The sequence below is a fragment of the Rhinatrema bivittatum genome, chromosome 5, assembly GCF_901001135.1.
Source record: "Rhinatrema bivittatum chromosome 5, aRhiBiv1.1, whole genome shotgun sequence".
Classification (NCBI taxonomy): domain Eukaryota; kingdom Metazoa; phylum Chordata; class Amphibia; order Gymnophiona; family Rhinatrematidae; genus Rhinatrema; species Rhinatrema bivittatum.
In genome coordinates, this window is record NC_042619.1 from 181,311,058 (window position 1) to 181,332,553 (window position 21,496).

General features: G+C 46.7%; 1 protein-coding gene across 1 annotated transcript in view; it reads left to right on the forward strand.

Moving 5' to 3' along the window:
* NDFIP2 (Nedd4 family interacting protein 2) overlaps nucleotides 1-21,496 on the forward strand; it is a 254,226-nt gene that overhangs the window by 160,018 nt on the left and 72,712 nt on the right. Inside the window, exon 4 of the mRNA XM_029603057.1 lies at nucleotides 3,003-3,090. Within this exon, the coding sequence (XP_029458917.1) occupies nucleotides 3,003-3,090 (88 nt within the window). The remainder of the gene's footprint in view (nucleotides 1-3,002; nucleotides 3,091-21,496) is intronic.

Consider the following 21,496-nt stretch of genomic DNA (forward strand, 5'->3'; position numbering starts at 1 on the left):
CATTCACCAGCTCAAACATATCCATGCCCTGATCTCTATCAAAATAGAGCTCAAACCCTTTATATGAAGTAATATTTCCTGATGCTACTCCTGAGTATACCAACTTTTATAGGAAATTAAATAGCCATTTTCTTGTAGACTTAAGAGTTTGATGGCTATCGCAGGGTCCCTTTTTCTTTCCTGCCACTGCTGCTAAGATTGAAGCTGCAATTTTTCTATTCTTATGTGACTGTGGTTACTATTTCAGCTATTGGAGCAGCATGACTTTGTGTGGATGAAAAAGGTGTTCGATGTATTTATAGGTTTATAATAGAAACTCACAGCTAAGTGGTATTTCGAGATCATTTATATACAAAGCAGTTTGAAGGATGTTTCTCTGAATCAAGAATGTACTATAGCTTGTATAACTTTTGTATGATTTGTAAGAAAAACAAAGCATTAATGATGTACAACTTAGTCCTCAAGCCAGAGTGCAATTTCAAGACAGTTGCTACATATATTAGCATTCTAGAAATTCTCGGTAAAATTAAGCCTTTGTTTTCCATTTTTATTTCTGTACTGCCTTTTTTCCCGAAGCCATTTATTTAGAGTATGTTGAAGAGCTAATTACTGTTGAAGCAAATGATCAAGAATTTTGTAAGCTTTGCAACTGTAGGTATAACATGCAGACTATGCAACAAGTCTGTGTGAAATCTTGTGAAACATTTAATTTTAAAATTCAGTGGAATAAAATCATATTCCATATTTGGTATGCAAAGCTTTTTAAAAACTGAAATCTAGATTCATTTTTGCTTATAAGAAATTTACTTTTTTATCAGGGTCAGGCATATCATTAATCTAATTATCCATTAAGGCCCCCTGTGTACTAAGCATTCTTCCCATAGACACAAAAAGGGATAAAAGGCCCAACTTTGTAAATTTAGAGGTAAAATTTAAGACCCATACACATTTGCCGGCATGCGTACATGGATGTGACAATTTTATAACGTGTTATAAGATCAGCTATACACTTATACATGTGTGCCGGACTTTATACTGACGCACGCAAATGCCGACTTGAGCATGTAAGTGGTAGGGAATTTTAATAGATACATGCGTCAACACAATTACCTGTTTACCCAGTTCGTTTTCAGTTCACCCCAGTAAAGGAAAGGGCTACATAAACCCCCTAGCTAACTTGCCTCCCTATTATCCTATTAGCCCTGACTCTTAAAAACCCGCTGACTAGCCTAGTTTTTATTTTATTACTTACATGCCACAGAGGACCCTGGCGTGTGCTTGGGCACGTAAATGCTTATTTGCGGACTTCAAGCCACAAACTTGCCCATGTCCTGCCCCTTTTATGCTATTTGTGCGTGTAGCAGGAGATAAGCGCGTATCCGTGCGGGTTTTAATCTGAAACATTTTTATTATTTGCATAAACAAACGCTTTGTTTCTGATGCATTCTTGAGCAGACTACAGTAATTGAAATGTACATAAGTAGCCCCATCCCCGTCCTCCCCTATCCCCAATCCCCCCCCCCCAACCCCCTTGAATCAAAGACTCAAGTACCACACTGTGTCAACCAGAAACAAAATAAGCAGTGTCAAAAGGTCCATAGAAAGTACTGAAGGTGTATAAAATTGTTAATTGTTCAAGATCAGACTCCTGGATCTATATGCAGGAGTGCCTGAATATACGGGTCCCATATCGACAGAAATTTCCTTCGTTGGAGAGGAGAACATTGGGAGTCCATGTCATCCATTCGCATCATGTGGTGAAGGTGGTTGCGCCGTGCCCAAAAAGACAGGGCTTCCGCACCCTTCCAGCCCAAAAGTATCACTTTTTTCCCCAGCAGGCTTACTTTCTGGACAAATAAACGAGGTCCAGTACCCCGAAACTGTAAGGGAGGGATGCAGCCAAAAAGCAACAGCAGCGGGAGATATGGGAATCGAAACTCCCAGCGGATCCGTGGCATAACTGGGAGTACGGCCCCCAAAAGCGAGTTATGGGGGGATTTGCCCAAAAGGAATGGGACAGCGTACCAATGCTTCTCTGGCACTTCTCGCAAGTAGCAGAGGGGGAAGTCCGTGCAGGTTTTCAACTCTGCACGGCGCACACCAGATCGCGTGATGTGCTTATCTCCCGGCTTTGGCATGTCTCTGGGTTTTAAAATCAAAAAACCCAGACACATGCCAAAGCCGGGAGATAAGCACATCACGCGATCTGGTGTGCGCCGTGCAGAGTTGAAAACCTGCACGGACTTCCCCCTCTGCTACTTGCGAGAAGTGCCAGAGAAGCATTGGTACGCTGTCCCATTCCTTTTGGGCAAATCCCCCCATAACTCGCTTTGGGGGCCGTACTCCCAGTTATGCCACGGATCCGCTGGGAGTTTCGATTCCCATATCTCCCGCTGCTGTTGCTTTTTGGCTGCATCCCTCCCTTACAGTTTCGGGGTACTGGACCTCGTTTATTTGTCCAGAAAGTAAGCCTGCTGGGGAAAAAAGTGATACTTTAACTGTTAATGTGCAAATTATTTTATCAGGCAGGATTTAAGCCAGTAGGACATTTTGAGTTCACAGTTAAATATATTTCTATACATTGGGGGAATGTATGTTTAAATAATTTTTCTTTTGGCCTGCAAGTCTTAGTTGCTTTTATCAGAGATTTTTTTTCCTGCCTTATATAGATGATACTTACAGGAAATATGTTTCTTAAATATTAATATAATTTTGTGATTTTATAAATTGTGAAATGCTATTTTAAGATGTGTATCATGTAATTTATAACATACATAATATTGCAGGGCCATGATGATAGTGGATTATAAATTTTAATGACTTATGTTAGGTAAAGCAATAAATACACAGGCTGAATTTGCTTAAAGCTGTTTTTGTTTCTTTCCTTCATAAAAATTGCTGTTTTCAAGGTATTTGAAATTGTTTGCAGAGAAATTCCCCAGATGGTAAATTACAGCCTTAAGTTATTTTATGCCTATATTAATGTCAACTTGTAAATCTAGGAGGAAGAATTTCCACCGAGGGATGACTTCAGTGATGCGGATCAACTTAGAGTGGGCAATGATGGCATCTTCATGTTGGCATTTTTCAGTAAGTAGGGTCTATATATTATTTCTTAATGTCACTCGTGGCTTATTTTATATTGAAATGAAGATTTGTGATGGATAATGAGGTAATAAAGTTTGGTTGCGAGTAGGGTACAAGATAAATATATGGGTAAATGTTGATGCAAGACTTAAACATGTAATCAATATGAAATTTGTTTACTCAAGGTGAATTTACAACCAAATATTTTTGTTATCTTATGTGATTTCTTATTTATTTGAATAGTTTGTATAGAGCTACGTGAGTTGCTGTGGTTCAGGACAAGACCTTTGGAGCCTGGCTATATATATAATAATAACCTTTTTCTTACAGTTAATTGGAACCAATGCTGAGATTCTTGGGCCATGAGCCTTCATTCATAACTACCCTGGTATTTTTCCTGTATTTTAATAAATCCACCCTTTCACTGTGCTTATTCTGCTTATTGGAGCAACTGGCCTGAGGCAGTGTGTGCTGTACACTAATGTTCCTTTTGGAACTCTGTATCATGGGCTCTAATTTCAGCAATCAGATGGCCTTGATTCCCTCTCACCCTTCCTTAGCTGAGTAAATCTTAAAACACCAAGATAAATGTGCACATTTAAGTTTTAAAAGTAAAGATACTCTGTTGGTAAAGAAAAATATTAAGAACTAGTGCCATTTTGTTTCGAAGAGGAAAGTCAACAATTATGTTCCTTAAAAACAACCTGAAATTCAGTGATTTTGGGGTAGATATTCAGAAGCCATTTAGACGGATAACTTTATCCGTCTAAATGGCAAGTTTTGGGATATTTAGACAGTTATCTGTTCAAGTTATAGCTGGATAAAAAAGGGGTGTTCCGGAGCGTGTCAGATTTACCCGACTAACTTAGCTGATTTTCCACTATAACTGACTACGTTAGCTGGATAACTTTAGACGTGTTTTAGAGCAAGTCTAAAGTTATCCGGCCTTGTGTGGCCGGATAAATTTACACTTAACTGGCTATAATCAAAAGAATATAGCCGGTTAAGTTGTGCTTAAGGTTGAAAAACATAACAAAAAAAACCCCACCTCTCACATCTTGAGCCTACAGTCCCAAACCTGTCCCCCACCAATTGAGCTCCAAAGGCCCTGAGGGATCTAACCTACCACCCCATCCCTAAAGCGCCCATTGCTAAGTTAAAAATTCAGAGCTGAGAGTCATTGCTGCTCAAAACCCCTCCCTACTCCCTTGCTCCCAGTTCCTGATATTTCCTAACCTACAGGTCGATACTGTAACGTGCGGTTGAAGATTTCCCGTCTGTAACGTGCTGGGAGCGCACAATTCGGACGCGTAAGGCGATTCAGCGATACAGTCTCCAGTTTCACGCGTCCTTAGCGCTTCTTAAAACAGACGCATAACCCTTTCCGCACGCAGCATGTATATGATATGTAAATGAACGAATTAGCTGTATAATGAAGGAATTAGCTATTCCCCTCCGATACTGTGACGCGCGCTCAGATTATCTCCTTTGTAACCCGCTATTTTGCCGCGTCCTTAACCTGTTAGTTTACCGCTACCCTCTACTTTGTGTTAGTGTGGTGTTAGTGGTGGTGTTAGTAAATGAATGCCCGTGGTGTTAGTGCCCGTGATGTTAGTGTGGTGTTAGTGGTGGTGTTAGTAAATGAATGCCCGTGCGATTTCGGCGCTCATGCCTTGAGCGCCGAAATCGCACGGGCATTCATTCGCTGCCGGTGGGGGCTGTGCATTCATCCAGGCAGAGGGAGCCGGAGGCCGCTTTCGCCGCCTTGAGCGCCGAAATCGGGAGGAGGGGAGAAGGGACTATCGTAGCAGGCCCGAGCCTTGCCACTTTTTCAGTTTTGGTTTTTTTTTTTTGCTTCGGGAGGAGGGGACAGGACTGGGGCTGCACCGGAGACCGGACGGGGCCAGGGCAGGTGAGCGGGGGCTGGGAGATAGTTTGCCGAGCATCGGGGAACATAACTGTCCACTTCCTGGTACCTGTCATTTCAAATGTCATTTGAAATGACATTTGAAATGACAGATACCAGTGCAGCCGTGAAGCGTTAGGCCCGCGAACCCAGGATACTGTATAGGCGCTCTATACAGTAAAATGGGTTGCGCGGGCCTAACGCTTGCCAAAGGCTTCGCAGCCGCGGCATGCATTTGCATGCAATTAGAGAGTATAGAGCGGTAGGTGAAGAGAACTGTGCGTGCGGGGAACGAGGGTGCGCCTGACACTGCCGCACTGTTTCTACCGCGGCCTTAGAGTATCGACCCGCTAGTGGTGTTCTCCAACCTATTAGCTGGCCCTTCTATAGAGATATAAATAGGTGCACACAGTGAGGACCTCCCCAGAGGCGCTCTCTTTGTCTTTACTCCACTCCACTCGCCCGTCTCCTCTCCCTCTCTCCTCTCCTCTCCCCTCCCCTCCCCTCCTTCTCCCCCCAAGCTCAGAAATAGCCAAAATGCAATTCAAAAAATGTATTACAAATTGCATAATGGTCATTTCGGGCATATCGCACAGCCTAACGCTAGGAAAAAAGGTGTAGTTATTTCTGGCGTGATGGTGTGATATTGCCCCTCATGTAACGAAATCCCACTCACTCCTACCTGATCCGGCCCCTCCAAAAAATTTGCATTTGCGCCATGCGTTATTGTTCATAATGCATGTGTTATGGCGTTAATGCGTGTGTTAATGCCATAATGTATTTTGATGAATGACCCTATTAGGCAACTAACTTAAGAGCCAACATTTAGAGGCTAAGTTTTTTTTATTTTTATTTTTTTATTTTTTATATATCATCAGCTCTTTGGAGTCTTACTACAATGGACTGTGCAGATGAGCAAGTTTAAATAGAGGACAAAATTGTTCCCGATCAGCCAACAGTACTGCAACACATTTTTGCAATGCTTACATGGGTTTGAATAACTTATCTTTTGCTTTAAAAGATTGGCTTCTATGCCAGTATCATTTCTTTTTCCCAGTCATTTTTTCAGTAGCCATAGCACATATTTGCTGTTTTATGGCTTATGGTCTGTGCTTAAAAGAAAGTGGGGGGTTTTTTTGTATTGTTTTTTTCACTCACAGGGCTTTTGCATGCCATTATCTTACTGCATTCCAGTTTTCTACCTCGCGTGAAAGCAAGCTAAAATTTAACTCTGACATTAGTAGGAGTTTTATTACATCAACCTCTAAAGCTCTTAGGGGCTGATGCAATACAGTTGCGTAGAAAGCGGGCGCTGAACAGTCCGCGCCCGCTCTAACGAGCCCCAGGCGCCCCCAAGGGGGGCGCCATGGAATATTTAAGTGAGGGGGTCTCATTAGCAAGGAGGCGCTAGGGTCGCCTGAGTGACCCTAGCGCATCCTTGCTAACGCAAACCCAATCAGTTTTCGTTACTGCCGTACGCCGGTAACGAGAAACAGCGGACAGCTACGAAAACTGACGCCGATAAATCTGGCATAGGTTTTCATGACTACCGTTCGCCGCTAAGGAAAACCGATGCGATAAACTCTGTGTCGGTTTTCCTTAGTGGCGGTCGGCCGTCACGAAAACCAACGCCGGGTTTATCGGCGTCGGTGTTCGTGGCTGTCCGCCGGTAAGAAATACTCTGTTTTCGTGATGGGTCCGACTGTTAATTTTTTTTTTAAACTTTTATTTATTTTATTTTTCATCCTACTTAATATCACAACGATATTAAGTAGGAGGCAGTAGAGAAAAGCATTTTTTTCTGCTTTCTGTACTTTTTTTTTTTGATGCGCACAGCTATTAACGCCTGCTCCAGGCAGGCAGTAATAGATGACAGTTAAATGTGCATCAGAGATGCACTTTTTTTTTTTTTTTTGCATCGGGAGTGAATGCCTAATAGCCTCATTCACATACATTTGTATGTGACGATCGCTATTAGATTCACTCCCCATTGGACGCTCGTTGAATATGCGCTAATCCCCTTATTGCATTACGGGCTTGATTAGCGCCTGTTCTACCCGCATCCGACTGCAGGTTAACAGTGCGCTTGGCTCAGCGCACCGTATTGCATCGGCCCCTCTGTGTGCCTGCCAAGCTTTGTCGCATAGTCCTTCTAGACAAGCTTTCACTGAACTGTCTTGTAACATACATTTTTATATCAATTGGTGATCTGCAGCTGCCATCTAGTGACAGATATATGAATTACAGCAGATTAAGTCAAATGCACTAATATGAGAGAAATACCTTTGACACATTATAGTTGCCAGCATTCCAGCCCTCTTCTGGCAGTTTTTATACTTTCTATATAATGTAAAGTTAAATGTTTCCCAGTGGAACTACTATGATTGTATTAGCAGTTTGTGTCATAAGGTTTAAAATTAACAAATAGTAGAGAATCAGAATGCCAGTACAATGGTACTACAGAAGCTAATCAAGAAATATATTGTATGTTCAATAAAAAGATCACCTGAAATATATATTTTGGTTTTTATTTGTTAACCTTCATGTCTATGCATTCAAATGGACTAACAGCAATCACGCTACTTACTACAGTTTAATAACTTGATTATGTGCAGGTCTCTTGTTTTTGTCCATGAGCCAATAGCCTGACTAATGGATTTAAAGGGCTAAGTGTTTGTATGATGTTACAACAAATTGTTAAATTAGGAAACTGCACTTGCAGCTCAGTTGTATATTAAAAATATCTTCCTAGTATGTACTAATAAGCCAGACCATATTTATTAGAGATTTTCTTAGGGATAAGGCAAAATTATCATTTTATGCCAAAGCAAGAATATAGCTTTGGAGGATAACTTTTAAACAAATGTGAATGGCGGCTTATATATGCGTATATGGTTGTTAGCAGATCTACGCAAGTATTTTATAACCTGCATGTATGATATATACTCATTTTATATAATACATTTCTCTCACAGGACAAGCAGGATGGTAGTCCTCACATATAGGTGACATCATCAGAATGGAGCCCAGTCAAGGAAAACTTCTATCAAAGTTTCCAGAACTTTGACTGGCCCCTACTGGGCATGCCCAGCATGGCAATAACCCTGCAGCCAGCAGGGGTCCTCCTTCAGTCTTCTTTTTTCCGCGCTGCAGTAGCCTCGGGTTTAGGAGCTCTGAAAAGATTCCTGGCAGGAATTTTCCTCACGGACTAATTTATTTAAACTTAAATTGCCCCACAGGGGTCCCTCCTCTAACTTTTCTCAGGCCGTGGTACTCCGGTAAGTTTTTTGACCGTCTTTCGTTGATTACCGTTGAGTTTGGCCCTCGCGGCCTACTGGCCGTCGACCGTACCGCGGCTTGATTTTTTCTATGGCCATGGCATCGGGGTTCCGTCGGTGCCCGGACTGTACTCGCACCATGTCTATAACAGACCCCCATGGAGTCTGTTTAATGTGTTTAGGCCATGAGCATGATGTCCTGACTTGCACCAAATGTGCCCTCATGACACCAAAAGGTCGCAAAGCCAGAATGGAGAAGATGGAACTCCTCTTCCGTGCTCAGACCCCGACGCCGTCCATTGCATCGACGTCATCGAAACCGGCACCGTCGACATTGCACCAGCATCGTCCACTGTCCGGTGACCATCCGCCATTGACGTCCTTGCGGCCATCGACGCCCGCTACTCCCCCTCAGGATCAAGGGAATGCAGGGAGAAACATCGCCATCGACATCGTAGGACTCGGACCATCGAGGGAGCGAAATCATCGACCTCGCCACCGTCCGAGCCACCATCAAAGAAGCCCCGTCCAGGAAAGGCACCGATCATTCCTGCGACCGGGTCACCAAGGCCACCCTCACCCGATCGGGGTTTGGGAGTTGCGATTCCACCTGTAAAGGTGGTCCCTCCGACTGTGGCTCCGCCTCCCTCTTCTGTCACGGAGCTGGGGCTGCTTGCTTCAGGTCTCCGAGAAGAACTGGACTGGCTGGTCCAGGAGGCCATCGACAAGGCGATGCGACTCCAGGTCCCTTCGGCACAGACACCTGCACCGATTGTGGAACCAGTCATCGACCTGATTCCAGCAGCGCTGGCACCGCTGCTATCCCAGATGGAGGCGCTCATAACCACCCTTCCACCGGTGGTTCCCGGGTCTCCGATGGCTCCGGTGTGCTCCCCGTTGACAGCTTCATTGGGAGGAGAAACACCGTTCCGCATTCCTCCTTCGGGAGTTTTGCCCCAGCCATCGATGCCAATTCGTCCCTCGCCACCGATTCATTCATCGGGGGCGATACGTACATCGGCGCCATCGATGTTTTCGATACTGGCACCGATGCCCTCCAGGCCGTCCACAGTGCCCCCGGCGATTCCTTCGATTTTCTCAGAGCCTCAGCTGGGGCCTTCGGGTATCCAACCCCCTTCTCGTCCTACAGGTCAGTCTGCTGATCCTTATGACACCTGGGGTGATGATACTTCTTCAGACACCGATGACTTACCTTCACCTCCCTCTCCTACTGAAAGTAGAAAGCGTTCTCCTCCAGAGGACCTTTCTTTCATTACTTTTATGAAGGAAATGTCTGAGTTGGTCCCTTTTCAGCTTCAGTCTGAGCAGGATGATAGGCACCAAATGATGGAATTGCTCCAGTTCCTGGATGCCCCTAAAGTGATCACTTCTATTCCCGTTCATCAAGTTCTTCTTGACCTCCTCAAAAAGAATTGGGAAAACCCTGGATCCATTGCCCCAGTCCATAGAAAAGCTGACACCACCTTTTTAGTGCAGTCAGCCCCCGGCTTTCAAAAATCTCAGCTCGACCACCACTCAGTTGTGGTAGAATCGGCTCAAAAGAAAGCAAAAAGGATGAAGCCTCACTCATCTATCCCTCCTGTTAAGGAACACAAGCTCCTAGACCATATTGGTCGACAAGTGTTCCAAGGGGCTATGCTCATCTCCAGAACTGCTGCTTACCAGCTGTAAATGACCCAATACAATAGGGTCATCTTCAAACAGATACAGGACTTCTCTGAAAACCCTGCCTGAACAATTCCAAGACCAGCTTCAAATCCTTGTCAACAAGGGATTTGAGGCAGGAAAGCATGAGATAAGAACAGCTTACGATATCTTCACCATCTCTACTAGAGTGTCTGCAGCCGCCATTTCAGCAAGACGATGGGCCTGGCTCAAATCTTCTGACCTTCGCCCAGAAGTACAAGACAGGCTATCTGACCTACCATGTGTAGGAGACAATCTGTTCGGTGAGCAGATCCAGCAAATGGTGCCTGAATTAAAGGACCATCATGAGACCCTTAAACAGCTTTCATCAATACCTTCCGACTTCCCCTCAAGACAGCCCTTCAGAAAGGACTCTAAGAAGTCATTCTTCCGTCCAAGGAAGTACTGTCCTCCACCAACAAGGTCCCGAACTACGAGGCCTTATCAAAAGCCTCAGCCTCGCCAGACCCGAAAGCAAAAGCCACAAGCAGCTCCCCAGCCGGGGCCTGCTTCAGGTTTTTGACTTTCACTTGGAGAGCAGCAGCCTGATTCCTCTGCCAAGCATACCAGTGGGAGGTCGATTGTGCCACTTTCACAACATGTGGCAATCAATCACAACCGACCAAAGGGTGCTAGCAATCATTGCTCAGGGTTACCACCTAAACTTTCTTGCTCTTCCACCGGACTCACCACCTCTGCAGGTGTGGAGAGTATCCGACCACTCTGTCCTTCTGGAGCAGGAGGTTTCCCTTCTCCAGTTAAGAGCAATAGAACCCGTCCCACTCTCGCAGCAAGCCCTAGGGTTCTATTCCCGGTACTTTTTGATCCCCAAAAAATCCGGGGGGCTTCGTCCAATTCTGGACCTACGTGCTCTCAACAAGTATCTCCAGCGGGAAAAGTTCAAGATGGTAACCTTGGGCTCGCTTCTACCTCTTCTACAAAGAGGAGACTGGCTCTGCTCTCTGGACCTCCAGGACGCATGCACACACATTGCGATCACTCCAACTTATTGCAAGTACCTCAGGTTTTTAGTAGGCACAAAGCACTATCAATATCGAGTGCTTCCTTTCGGCCTAGCGTCTGCACCACGAGTCTTCACCAAATGCCTCGTAGTTGTAGCAGCTTTCCTCAGGAAAGAAAGTGTGCATGTCTACCCCTATCTGGATGACTGGTTAATCAGGGCTCCAACCCAGCAAGCCGCTCGGTCGTCCCTCGATTTCACCCTACACACTCTAATTTCTCTAGGATTTCTTGTCAATTACGGGAAATCCTATTTAATCCCATCTCAAAACTTGTCGTTCATTGGGGCAGACTTGGACACTTTACAGGCAAAAGCCTTTCTACCTTGACAACGAGTGCTAACACTCGTGGCCCTCGCTCACCAGTTGCAGTCTCAACATACAGCAACAGCTCGCCATTTCCTCGTCCTGCTAGGACACATGGCATCCTCCGTCCATGTTACACCAATGGCCCGCCTGGTCATGAAGACTCATGCATTGGACTCTGAGGTCACAATAGATTCAAGCTGTTCAGCCTCTGTCGACCATTGTCCACATCACCAACTCACTCCGTCTGTCTCTCGCCTGGTGGAAAGATCAGACCAATCTCCTCCAGGGATTGCCTTTTCAAGTGCCAGATCCTCAACTCATTCTCACCACCGATGCTTCCAACCTCGAGTGGGGAGCCCACGTGGACAATCTACAGACACAAGGATCTTGGTCTTCAGAGGAAGCCAAACATCAAATAAACTTCCTAGAACTTCGAGCAATGCGATATGCTCTCAGGGCTTTTCAGGAACGCCTATCAAATCATGTCATCCTGATTCAGACGGACAACCAGGTGGCCATGTGGTACATCAACAAGCAGGGAGGCACAGGCTCCTTCCTCCTGTGTCAGGAAGATGCGCAGATTTGGGCGGAAGCGCTCTCCCACTCGATGTACCTCAGGGCCACCTACTTGCCGGGAGTGGACAATGTCTTGGCGAACAAACTGAGTCGCGTCTTCCAGCCACATGAATGGTCTCTCAACCCCTCGGTAGCGACCTCAATCTTTCGCCAATGGGGATACCCCCAGACAGACCTCTTTGCGTCTGCTCAGAACCACAAAGTGGACAATTACTGCTCCCTCATTCGGAGTGAGCGCTCTCTCAGCCCAGAGATGCATTCTCCCTCTCGTGGGCGACCGGTCTGCTCTATGCATTCCCTCCACTTCCTCTTCTTTTGAAGACTCTCGTGAAGCTACGTCAGGACAAGGGAACCATGATCCTGATAGCACCTCACTGGCCACGCCAAGTGTGGTTTCCCATACTCCAGGATCTCTCCATCCGCAGGCACATTCCCTTGGGAACTGACCCGCATCTGATCACTCAAAACGAAGGATGCCTACGCCGTCCCAGTCTTCAGGCCTTGTCCCTGATGGCATGGATGTTGAAAGGTTAATCCTTCAACCACTTAACCTTTCAGATTTGGTTTCTCGTGTCCTGATTGCTTCACGGAAGCCTTCCACAAGAAAATCTTATTCCTATAAATGGAAAAGGTACACATCAAGGTGTACTTTGCAGTCCCTTGATCCCTTTTCTTGTCCAATCCCAAAGATTTTGGACTATCTCTGGCATTTGTCAGTCAGGTCTAAAAACCTCTTCCATCAGAATGCATGTCAGTGCGGTAGCCGCCTTCCATAAAGGTGTCGGGGATGTACCTATATCAGTACAACTCCTCGTAACATGATTTTTAAAGGGCTTGCTCCATATCAAGCCACCTTTACGTCCTCCGGCCCCTTCTTGGGACCTTAATCTGGTTCTCGGTCGGCTCATGAAAACTCCATTTGAGCCTCTTCACTCCTGTGACCTAAAATATCTCACATGGAAAGTGATTTTCCTTTTAGCTATCATGTCAGCTCGCAGGGTTAGTGAGTTACAGGCCCTAGTTACCTATCCGCCTTACACTAAACTCCTGCAGGACCAGGCGGTACTCTGCACTCACCCTATGTTTTTACCCAACGTAGTTTCGGAGTTTCACATTAATCAATCCATCATACTACCTACTTTTTTTTCCCAGGCCCCATTCCAATCCAGGGGAACAGGCTCTGCATACCCTTGACTGTAAACGGGCTCTAGCTTTCTATCTAGACCGTACACTTGCCCACAGGAAGAGCACTCATTTATTCGTCTCTTTCCATCCCAACAAATTAGGGCAACCTGTGGGTAAGCAGACTCTCTCCTCCTGGTTGGCGGACTGCATATCTTTTTGCTACCAGCAAGCAGGCATTCCTTTTCAAGACCGTGTTAAAGTACACTCTGTGAGGGCCATGGCGACTTCAGTAGCACACCTAAGATCGGTGCCGCTTCCTGACATTTGCAGGGCTGCCACCTGGAGAGCGCTCTCCATACCTTCGCAGCCCACTATTGCTTGGACAAAGCCGGAAGACAAGATTTCATCTTCGGCCAGTCTGTCCTGCGTAACCTATTTCCAATGTGACGTACCAACACCCTTCCGCCTGCCCGGGGGGTTCAGGATGCCCTCCTACCAAATTCCACCCCAGTTGTTGTGCCTGTTGCACGCCGTTGGGTTCATTTGGTGCATGTTCGGACATCCTCAGCTTGTACTCACCCATATGTGAGGACTACCATCCTGCTTGTCTTGTGAGAAAGCAAGTGTTGCTTACCTGTAACAGGTGTTCTCACAGGACAGCAGGATGTTAGTCCTCACGAAACCCGCCCGCCGCCCTGCGGTGTTGGGTTCGTAACGTTTTGTTTTATTTTTTCGGCACTGCCTGTAGCTATCAAATAAGACTGAAGGAGGACCCCCGCTGGCTGCAGGGTTCGTGCCATGCTGAGCATGCTCAGTAGGGGCCAGTCAAAGTTCTGGAAACTTTGATAGAAGTTTTCCGTGATTGGGCTCCATCCTGATGATGTCACCCATATGTGAGGACTAACATCCTGCTGTCCTGTGAGAACACCTGTTACAGGTAAGCAACACTTGCTATCTCTACCCTGCAACATACATTCATATTTATTTTTTTCTCCTAGGACAAGCAGGATGATAGTCCTCACACGTGGGAGACATCGTCGGATGGAGACCAGCACGTAAAGCTTATGTCAGAATTTCTAGAACTTAGACTAGATACACTGAGCATGCTCAGCATGCCCTATACCATGCATCCCTGCAGGGCTCGGATCTCCAACCAGAGGCACAGGAAAGACTCGCTGACCTGCCATGAACTGGAGAGAATCTCTTCAGAGATGAGGTGACTGATGTGGTGGCCCAGTTGCGGGATAAACATGAGACCCTCCAGCATCTCTCCACCAGCACTTCAGACCCGCCCTCCTCAGCCAGGAGGTCTGTGAGACAGGGTCAAAGGAAGTCTTTCTACCGCCAGAGCAAGTACTATCCTCCGGCCCTTCGCGCCCGTTTGCAAAGAGTGAGCTCCCATGGCCATCCCAAGCAGCAGTGAGCTCCCAAGCTCCAACTGGTGCCCCAGCCAAATGCCGGGATGAGGTTTTGACTGGATTGTAGAAAGCATAAGCCAACTGCCCATACCTGAGACACTGGTCGGGAGTAAACTACTTGAATCTGTGACCCAGTTTAACCTTGGACCAGTGGGTTCTGTCCGTCGTCCATTAAGGGTACCGATTAAATCTGTTGGGTGTCCCGCCAAATTCTCCTCTGTGCCTATTTTGGGGGCCATTAGTGCATCAGAAGGTACTATTAAGGGAGCTGTCCACCCTCTTAATGGCCAGAGCGGTCGAACGTGTCCCAACAAAGCAAAGGGGGCAGGAATTCTTTTCTCTGTACTTCCTGCTTCCAGAGAGAACAGGGGGGCTCCGTCCCATCCTAGATCTGAGGGGCTCAAACAAATTTCTAAAAAGAGAAAAGTTCAAGATGGTTTCCCTGGGCACCCTGATTCCCCTCCTGCAAAAAGGGGACAGGATATGCTCCCTTGGTTTAAAGGATGTGTACACCCACATCGAGATCTTCCCAAGTCACGGGAAGTATCTCAGATTTGTGGTGGGAAAACAGCACTTTCAATACAGAGTGTTGCCATTTGGGCTAATGTGGGCCCCACGTGTCTTTACAAAAGTGCCTGTTGACTGGGAATGAATGTTTTCCCCTATCTGGACAATTGGCTGGTCAAGAGCACCTCTCAGGCAGGTGCAGATCAGTTCTTGCACTTGACCATCCAGGTGATGGAGTTACTAGGGCTTGTCATCAACTACTCGAAGTCTAATCGCAGCCAGTCACCTCAATTGTACTTCATTGGAGCCCTGCTAAACACAGCTCAGGCATTCATAGTGGAGGTGATTCAGCAGAACCAGCAGGTATCTGCTCGGTATGTGTTGAAGTTGTTGGGTTGCATAGCCGCAACTGTCCATGTTACTTCCTTTGCACGTTTGCACATGTGCAGAACACAATGGACCTTGAGGTTGCAGTGGTGCCAGACCACCCAGGATCTCCGGGCTCGCATTTGCATCACTCCGTCTCTCTGGGACTCCTTGTCCTGGTGGCAGGTTCTCTCGAATTTGGAGCAGGGAATATCTTGCAAACTCCCCCTACCCAAATTGTCCTTACCATGGATGCATCCACCCTGGGATAGGGTGCTCATATAAACGGGCTCCAAAATCAGGGTCTGTTGTCCAGCCAGGAAACACAATGTCAAATCAACTTCCTGGAGCTCTGGGCAATCAGGTATGCTCTATGGGCTTTCAGAGATTGGCTGTCCAACAAAGTTGTCCTGATCCAACCAAGTAGCAACGTAGTATATGAACAAGCAGGGAGGGACAGGGTTGTACCTCCTGTGTCAGGAAGCAGTCCAGATCTGCTTCTGGGCTCTGGGCCATGGGATGGTGCTCTGGGCCATGTATCTGGCCGGAATGGAGAACGTGATAGTGGACAGACTGAGTCAAGCCTTCAGGCCCCATGAGTGGTTGCTGGACCAGGGGGTGGCGAATCTGCTCTTATGCCTTTGGGGGAACCCAGACATGGACTTGTTCACATCCCCCTGCATCAGGAAGATGACTCTGTTCTGCTCCCTGTACAGGTTAAATGGCGAACCAGCCTCGGACACCTTGGTTCGCCATTGGGGCAATGGTCTTCTGTATGCGTATCCTCTGCTTCCTCTAGTAACGAATGCTGTCCTGAAGCTTCAAGCGGACTAAGGGACTATGATCCTCATAGCCCCTCATTGACTGAGACAGGTCTGGTTTCCACTCCTCCGGGAGTTGTCCCTCCAGAAACCGATCAGTCTGGGAGCTTCCCCAGATCTCATCACACAGGATTAGGGCAGGCTGCGACATCCCATCCTCCAGGTCCTGTCACTCACAGCCTGGATATTAGGAGGCTGATTCTGCAGCCACTGAATTTTTCCGAAGATGTGTCTTGGGTCCTTGTAGCTTCTCAAAAGCCTTCCACTAGAAGGTCCTACGGTCTGAAGTGGAGGAGGTTTTCTGTGTGGTGTGAGCAGAATGCCCTAGATCCTGTCTCCTGTCCCACACAAAAACTGCTTGACTACCTTCTGCACCTATCGGATACTGGCCTAAAAACCAACTCCTATAGAGTTCATCTAAGTGCAATTGGAGCATGCCACCAAGATGTAGATGGTATACCCATCTCTGTACAGCCTATAGTTATATACTTCATGCGAAGCCTGTTTCAGTTGAAGTCTCACGTTGCGTCTTGGGGCCTCAACGTGCTGCTAGCTCAGCTGATGAAAGTTATTTTTGAGCTGCTGTGACCTGATGTACCTGACCTGGAAGATCATATTTTTGGTGGTGGTCACTTCAGTATGCAGGGTCAGCGAGCTCCAAGCTTTAGTGACTTATCCACTTTATTCCAAGTTTTATCATGATAGGGTGGTCTTGTGCACACACCCTAAGTTCCTGCCTAAGGTGGTGACTGATTTCCATCTTAACCAATCAATCGTTCTACCATTTTTTCCCAGGCCTCATTTGCACCAAGGTGAACGAGAACTGTGCACTTTGGACTGCAAGAGAGCCTTAGCCTTCTATCTGGAGCGGACAGAAGCTCATAGACAGTCTATCCAACTTTTCATTTCTTTTGACAGAAATAGATTGGGAGTTGCTGTTGCGAAACAGACACTATCCACTTGGCTAGCAGATTGCATCTCCTTCTGTTATGCCCAGGCAGGACTGTATCTCGAAGGCTCATTCATCTTGTCAAGGCTCATTCTGTCAGAACCATGGCAACAACGGTGACCCATTTGTGAGCAGTTCCCATGGAGGAGCTCTGCAAGGCTGTGATGTGGAGTTCTCTCCACACATTTGCATCACACTACTGTCTGGATAGGGATGGCCGACGTGACAGTAGGTTCGGCAAGTCTGTCCTCCGGGATCTCTTTGAGGTGTAAGAACATAAGAACCCAACTCTCTCTGCATAGGGCCCATTGTTTGGGTTTAGGCTGTCTCCCCCTCTGTTACCTACAGCACTGTTGTTGTGCCTGTTGGCACCTGCTTTGTGTCTTTTGGTCCCCTTTTGTGTTGGGGAGCAGCCTGTAGCTAGAGATTCATCTGTGTGTGAGGGCTACCATCCTGAATGTCCTAGGAGAAAGCAGAGTTGCTTACCTGTGTTCTCCAGGATAGCAGGATGTTAGTCCTCATGAAACCAACCCACCACCCTGGGGAGTTGGGTTTCTCCTATTATTTTATTTATTATTATTGTAATTCTGTGTTATGAGACTTAAGAGGGACCCCACGTGGATGCATGGTATAAGGCATGCTCAGTGTACCCAGTCAAAGTTCTAGAAACTTTGGCATAAGTTTTCCATGCCAGGCTCCATCCGATGATATTACCCATGTGTGAAAACTAACATCCTATTGACTAGGAGAACACTTGTTACAGGTAAACAACTCTGCTTTCTTAGCATACAGACAGGTGAATCCAAAACCAGTGGGTTTTGTACCTCTATCAGGAGATGGAGCAAAGCTGACATCACAGTATATATATACCCCCTGCAGTGACATCAGCCTGCCAGTTTTCTCCGTCTCCAGCAGATTGACTTGCATCTCCCTATTGGGGTTTACTTAAAAAAAAATAATTTATTCACCCCACTCTCCTGAGTGATACCTTATGGTCCCTCCCTCAGTTGAGAATTCCTGAGGTGATTTCTGTGGTCCCTCAGATGAGTGCCTTGGTCCAGTAGCTGGTTTTTCAACTGGCATGGACTTAGCTGTTAAAAAAAACAAAACAAACCAAACAGCTGAAATGTAAGCAGGTGCAGGAAGCTGAGCATAGCGGTGAAGGTATATGCCCTCACCCCCTCGCAGCCGAAGACTGACCTTGTACTCAGATGCTCAGGTAAAGGGTAATTTATAAAAATAATAATAAACAGAAGTGAAGTTGAATAGGGATTCCTCCCCCCAGTCCCTATACTTGGTGTTCAATCCAATGGTTGTTCCTGCTTCCGGTGCAATTCAGGGGATGGGGCAGCCTTGCGGGTTGAGCAACCCTTCGACCAGTCCCCTCTGTAAGGCTCATCTAAGTTTCTGCGTGGTAAGCTGCAGTGGCGTTGTCGCGAGTTTTTTGTGTGCAGAAAACTGCCCTCTTCAGTTATGTCGGGTTGTGCTTGTGCGCCAGGCTGTACGGCCCATTGTGCGCTTAGTTGGGCACCCAGTAGTGTATGCATGCACTTTTTTGCACACGCTATCTGAGCATCCAGGGTGAGCTCAGTTTGGACACTTATTTAGGCACAATGTTGAGCAGCTTATTTGTGATCTCCTAATATTTTGGGTAAACTATTGTCAAACGCCTGTTAGGGCATATTGACAGGCTGATGGATGGCACTCATAGCAAAGAAGCCTAAGCGCCTTGCCCTATGTGTTGCTTGTCATATTCACCCTCTAACTTGTGTCAGCACTGTTTGGAGGCTCAGAGAAAATTGTTTGTCTGATTTTCCTAAGCCCAGTTCTTCCCAGCCTGGTGTAAGAATGGGAAAAAAGCTGCCAGAAGGGTTGCCTGATTTTGGAGCTTCCCTAACTGGTTCATCAGTGCAGGAAGTTAGCTTAGTAGGCACAGGGCAGGTGCCGCCTGGTTTTGGCATGGATCCCTCTGCCTTTTCTTGGGTAGAATTTTTTTCAAGGACTGCAGTCTTTCCTTCAGGTGCAGTCCTCAGCCCAGGCCAATCTTAATAGGTTAGGGTCACAGGCAGTGAAATCCCACACACTTGGTGCTGCGGGTAAACAGGGTATGCCTGGAGCCAGTCTTCCTGATAAGGACCCAGATGGCATGGATGATGAGACTGATCCTCACTCCCTAAAGGATGGGGAAATTCCTCCAGGATTGGAGCCATATAGAACTATTTTGCGGTTCTTTCATAGAAATGAGTTACCGGCCCTGATTTCTCAGACACAGAATATGCTTGAAGTATCTGGGGCTAATTCCATGTCTGAGCCAAAGAAAGATCCAATTTTAAATTCCTTCTGTAAAGCCTCATGTTTCTTCCCTATTATGGAGGTCATTCAAGAATTAATTGATCTTGAATGGGATACCCTGGAAGCTATTTTTAAAGGGGGGGGGGTGTGTGAGTCTTGGAAGGACTATCTCCCCTGGATCCAGTTGAGAGAGCAATTGCGTTTTCCAATGATGGATGTACTTGTGTGTGCTGTTACCAAGCAGATGACTATTCCCGTAGAAGGGGAAGCGGCCTTGATGGATGCACAAGATAGGAGAATAGAGGCTATCCTTAAGCAGGCCTTTGAAGCAATGGCAATGAATTTGCAGATAGCTTCTTGTTGTTCCTTGGTGGCCCGCTCTTGTTTACTGCTCTCTCAGGAGATCGATGAATCTGGTGTGAATTCCAGGGCAGTGATGGAACCAGCAGCCACCTTTTTGGCAGATGCAGGCTACGATTTGGTCCGCATCTTGGCCAGAGGGGTGGCTTAGGTAATACCGGCCAGGCATCAGCTATGGCTGAGAAATTGGTCGGCCGATACAACCTCAAAGTCTAACCTTACGAAGTGGCCCTTTAGATGCTCACTCTTATTTGGGAGTAAGCTGGAGAAAATGGCCAATAAGTAGGGTGAGACCCTGGTTCCTCGATTACCAGAAGATAAGAAACAGGTGCTGTGATCCTTCAGCACGAGAGGTTGTACTAGGGGGTTCAGATGTTTTTGACCCTACAGAGGAGTAGCTTTTCAGAGAACTCAACCTTTGAGTAGATCTCAGTCCTTTTGTCCCAGGCAGCCCAGATGGGGTACAGGTTTAGATAGTGGAGCAACTCGAGCCTCCCAATGAAAGTGTTCCAACCCACCTCAGGGAACAGGCGATAAGCGGTTGCCTCTCTCTATTTTATCGGAGGTGGCTCGAGATCACGTTAGACCAGTGGGTTCTGGAAGTGATAAGGGATGGCTATGTGCTGGAGTTTTGCAGTGTTCCTCGGAACGTGTTCATGGTATCTCCCTGCAACTCTCTGCAGGAGAGTGAGACAGTGGAGTGCATATTGTCAAGACTCCTCAGCCTGTGAGCTGTGGTTCCAGTGCCCACATCTCAAGAAAATATGGGCCAATACTCCATTTATTTCACAAGAAGGAGGGCTCTTTTCGTCCCTTCCTGGATCTCAAAGGGGTCAACCATCATTTGAGGGCGACTTGTTTTTGCATTGAAACCTTGTGCTCATTGATAATGGCAGTACAGTCAGGGGAGTTCCTGATGTCTCTGGATATTCCCATCCAGCTAAAGCATCAACTATTTCTTCGTTTTGCGGTTTTGGGGCGTCATCAGTTTCGAGTGCTACCTTTTGGTTTGGCCATTGCGCCCAGAATTTTTTCCAAGGTGTGGCGGTGGAGTTGAGAAAAGATGGGATCCTGGTACACCCATACTTGGACGAATGGCTGATTTGGGCCAATTGTTTGGAAGAGAGCCTCTAGGTCTCGAGCAAGGCGATCTCTTTATTGCAGGAGCCAGGTTGTTTTTCCTAGGTTCATGAACCAATCTTCAGCCATCACAGTCACTGGAATATCTCTGTTTTCGGTTCGACATGACCCTGCCCGAGGGCCGTATTCAGAAGGTGATGGCACAGGTGTGTCTATTAATGAACATAATATACCCAACAGTGTGGTCCTTTCTACATGTGCTCGGTTTGATGGCGGCACCTCTGGAGGTGGTCCCGTGGAAGAGGGCACATGCACTTCCTTTTTAGCGCACTCTGCTGTCTCATTGGAGCCCAGTCTTAAGAATATTTGATTCAGCTCCACCTGCCGATGGAGGTCTGCACTCAACTGCAGTGGTGGTTAAAAGTGATCATCTAAGAAAGGGGGTTACCCTAAGATCACTGGACTGGCTAGTACTCACGACAGTTGCCAATCTCCAGGGTTGGGGAGCTCACTGTCAGGAGCTTACAGCGCAAGGGTGCTGGAGTACAGAAGTGTCTCTCTGGAGCGTTAATTGGCTGGAAGCCTGAACCATCTTGTTGGTATGCTTGTGGTTCAGTGATTGGTTACAAGGTCAAGCGGACCGAATAATGTCAGACAACACAAAGACTGTGTCCTACATCAATCGGCAGGGAGGAA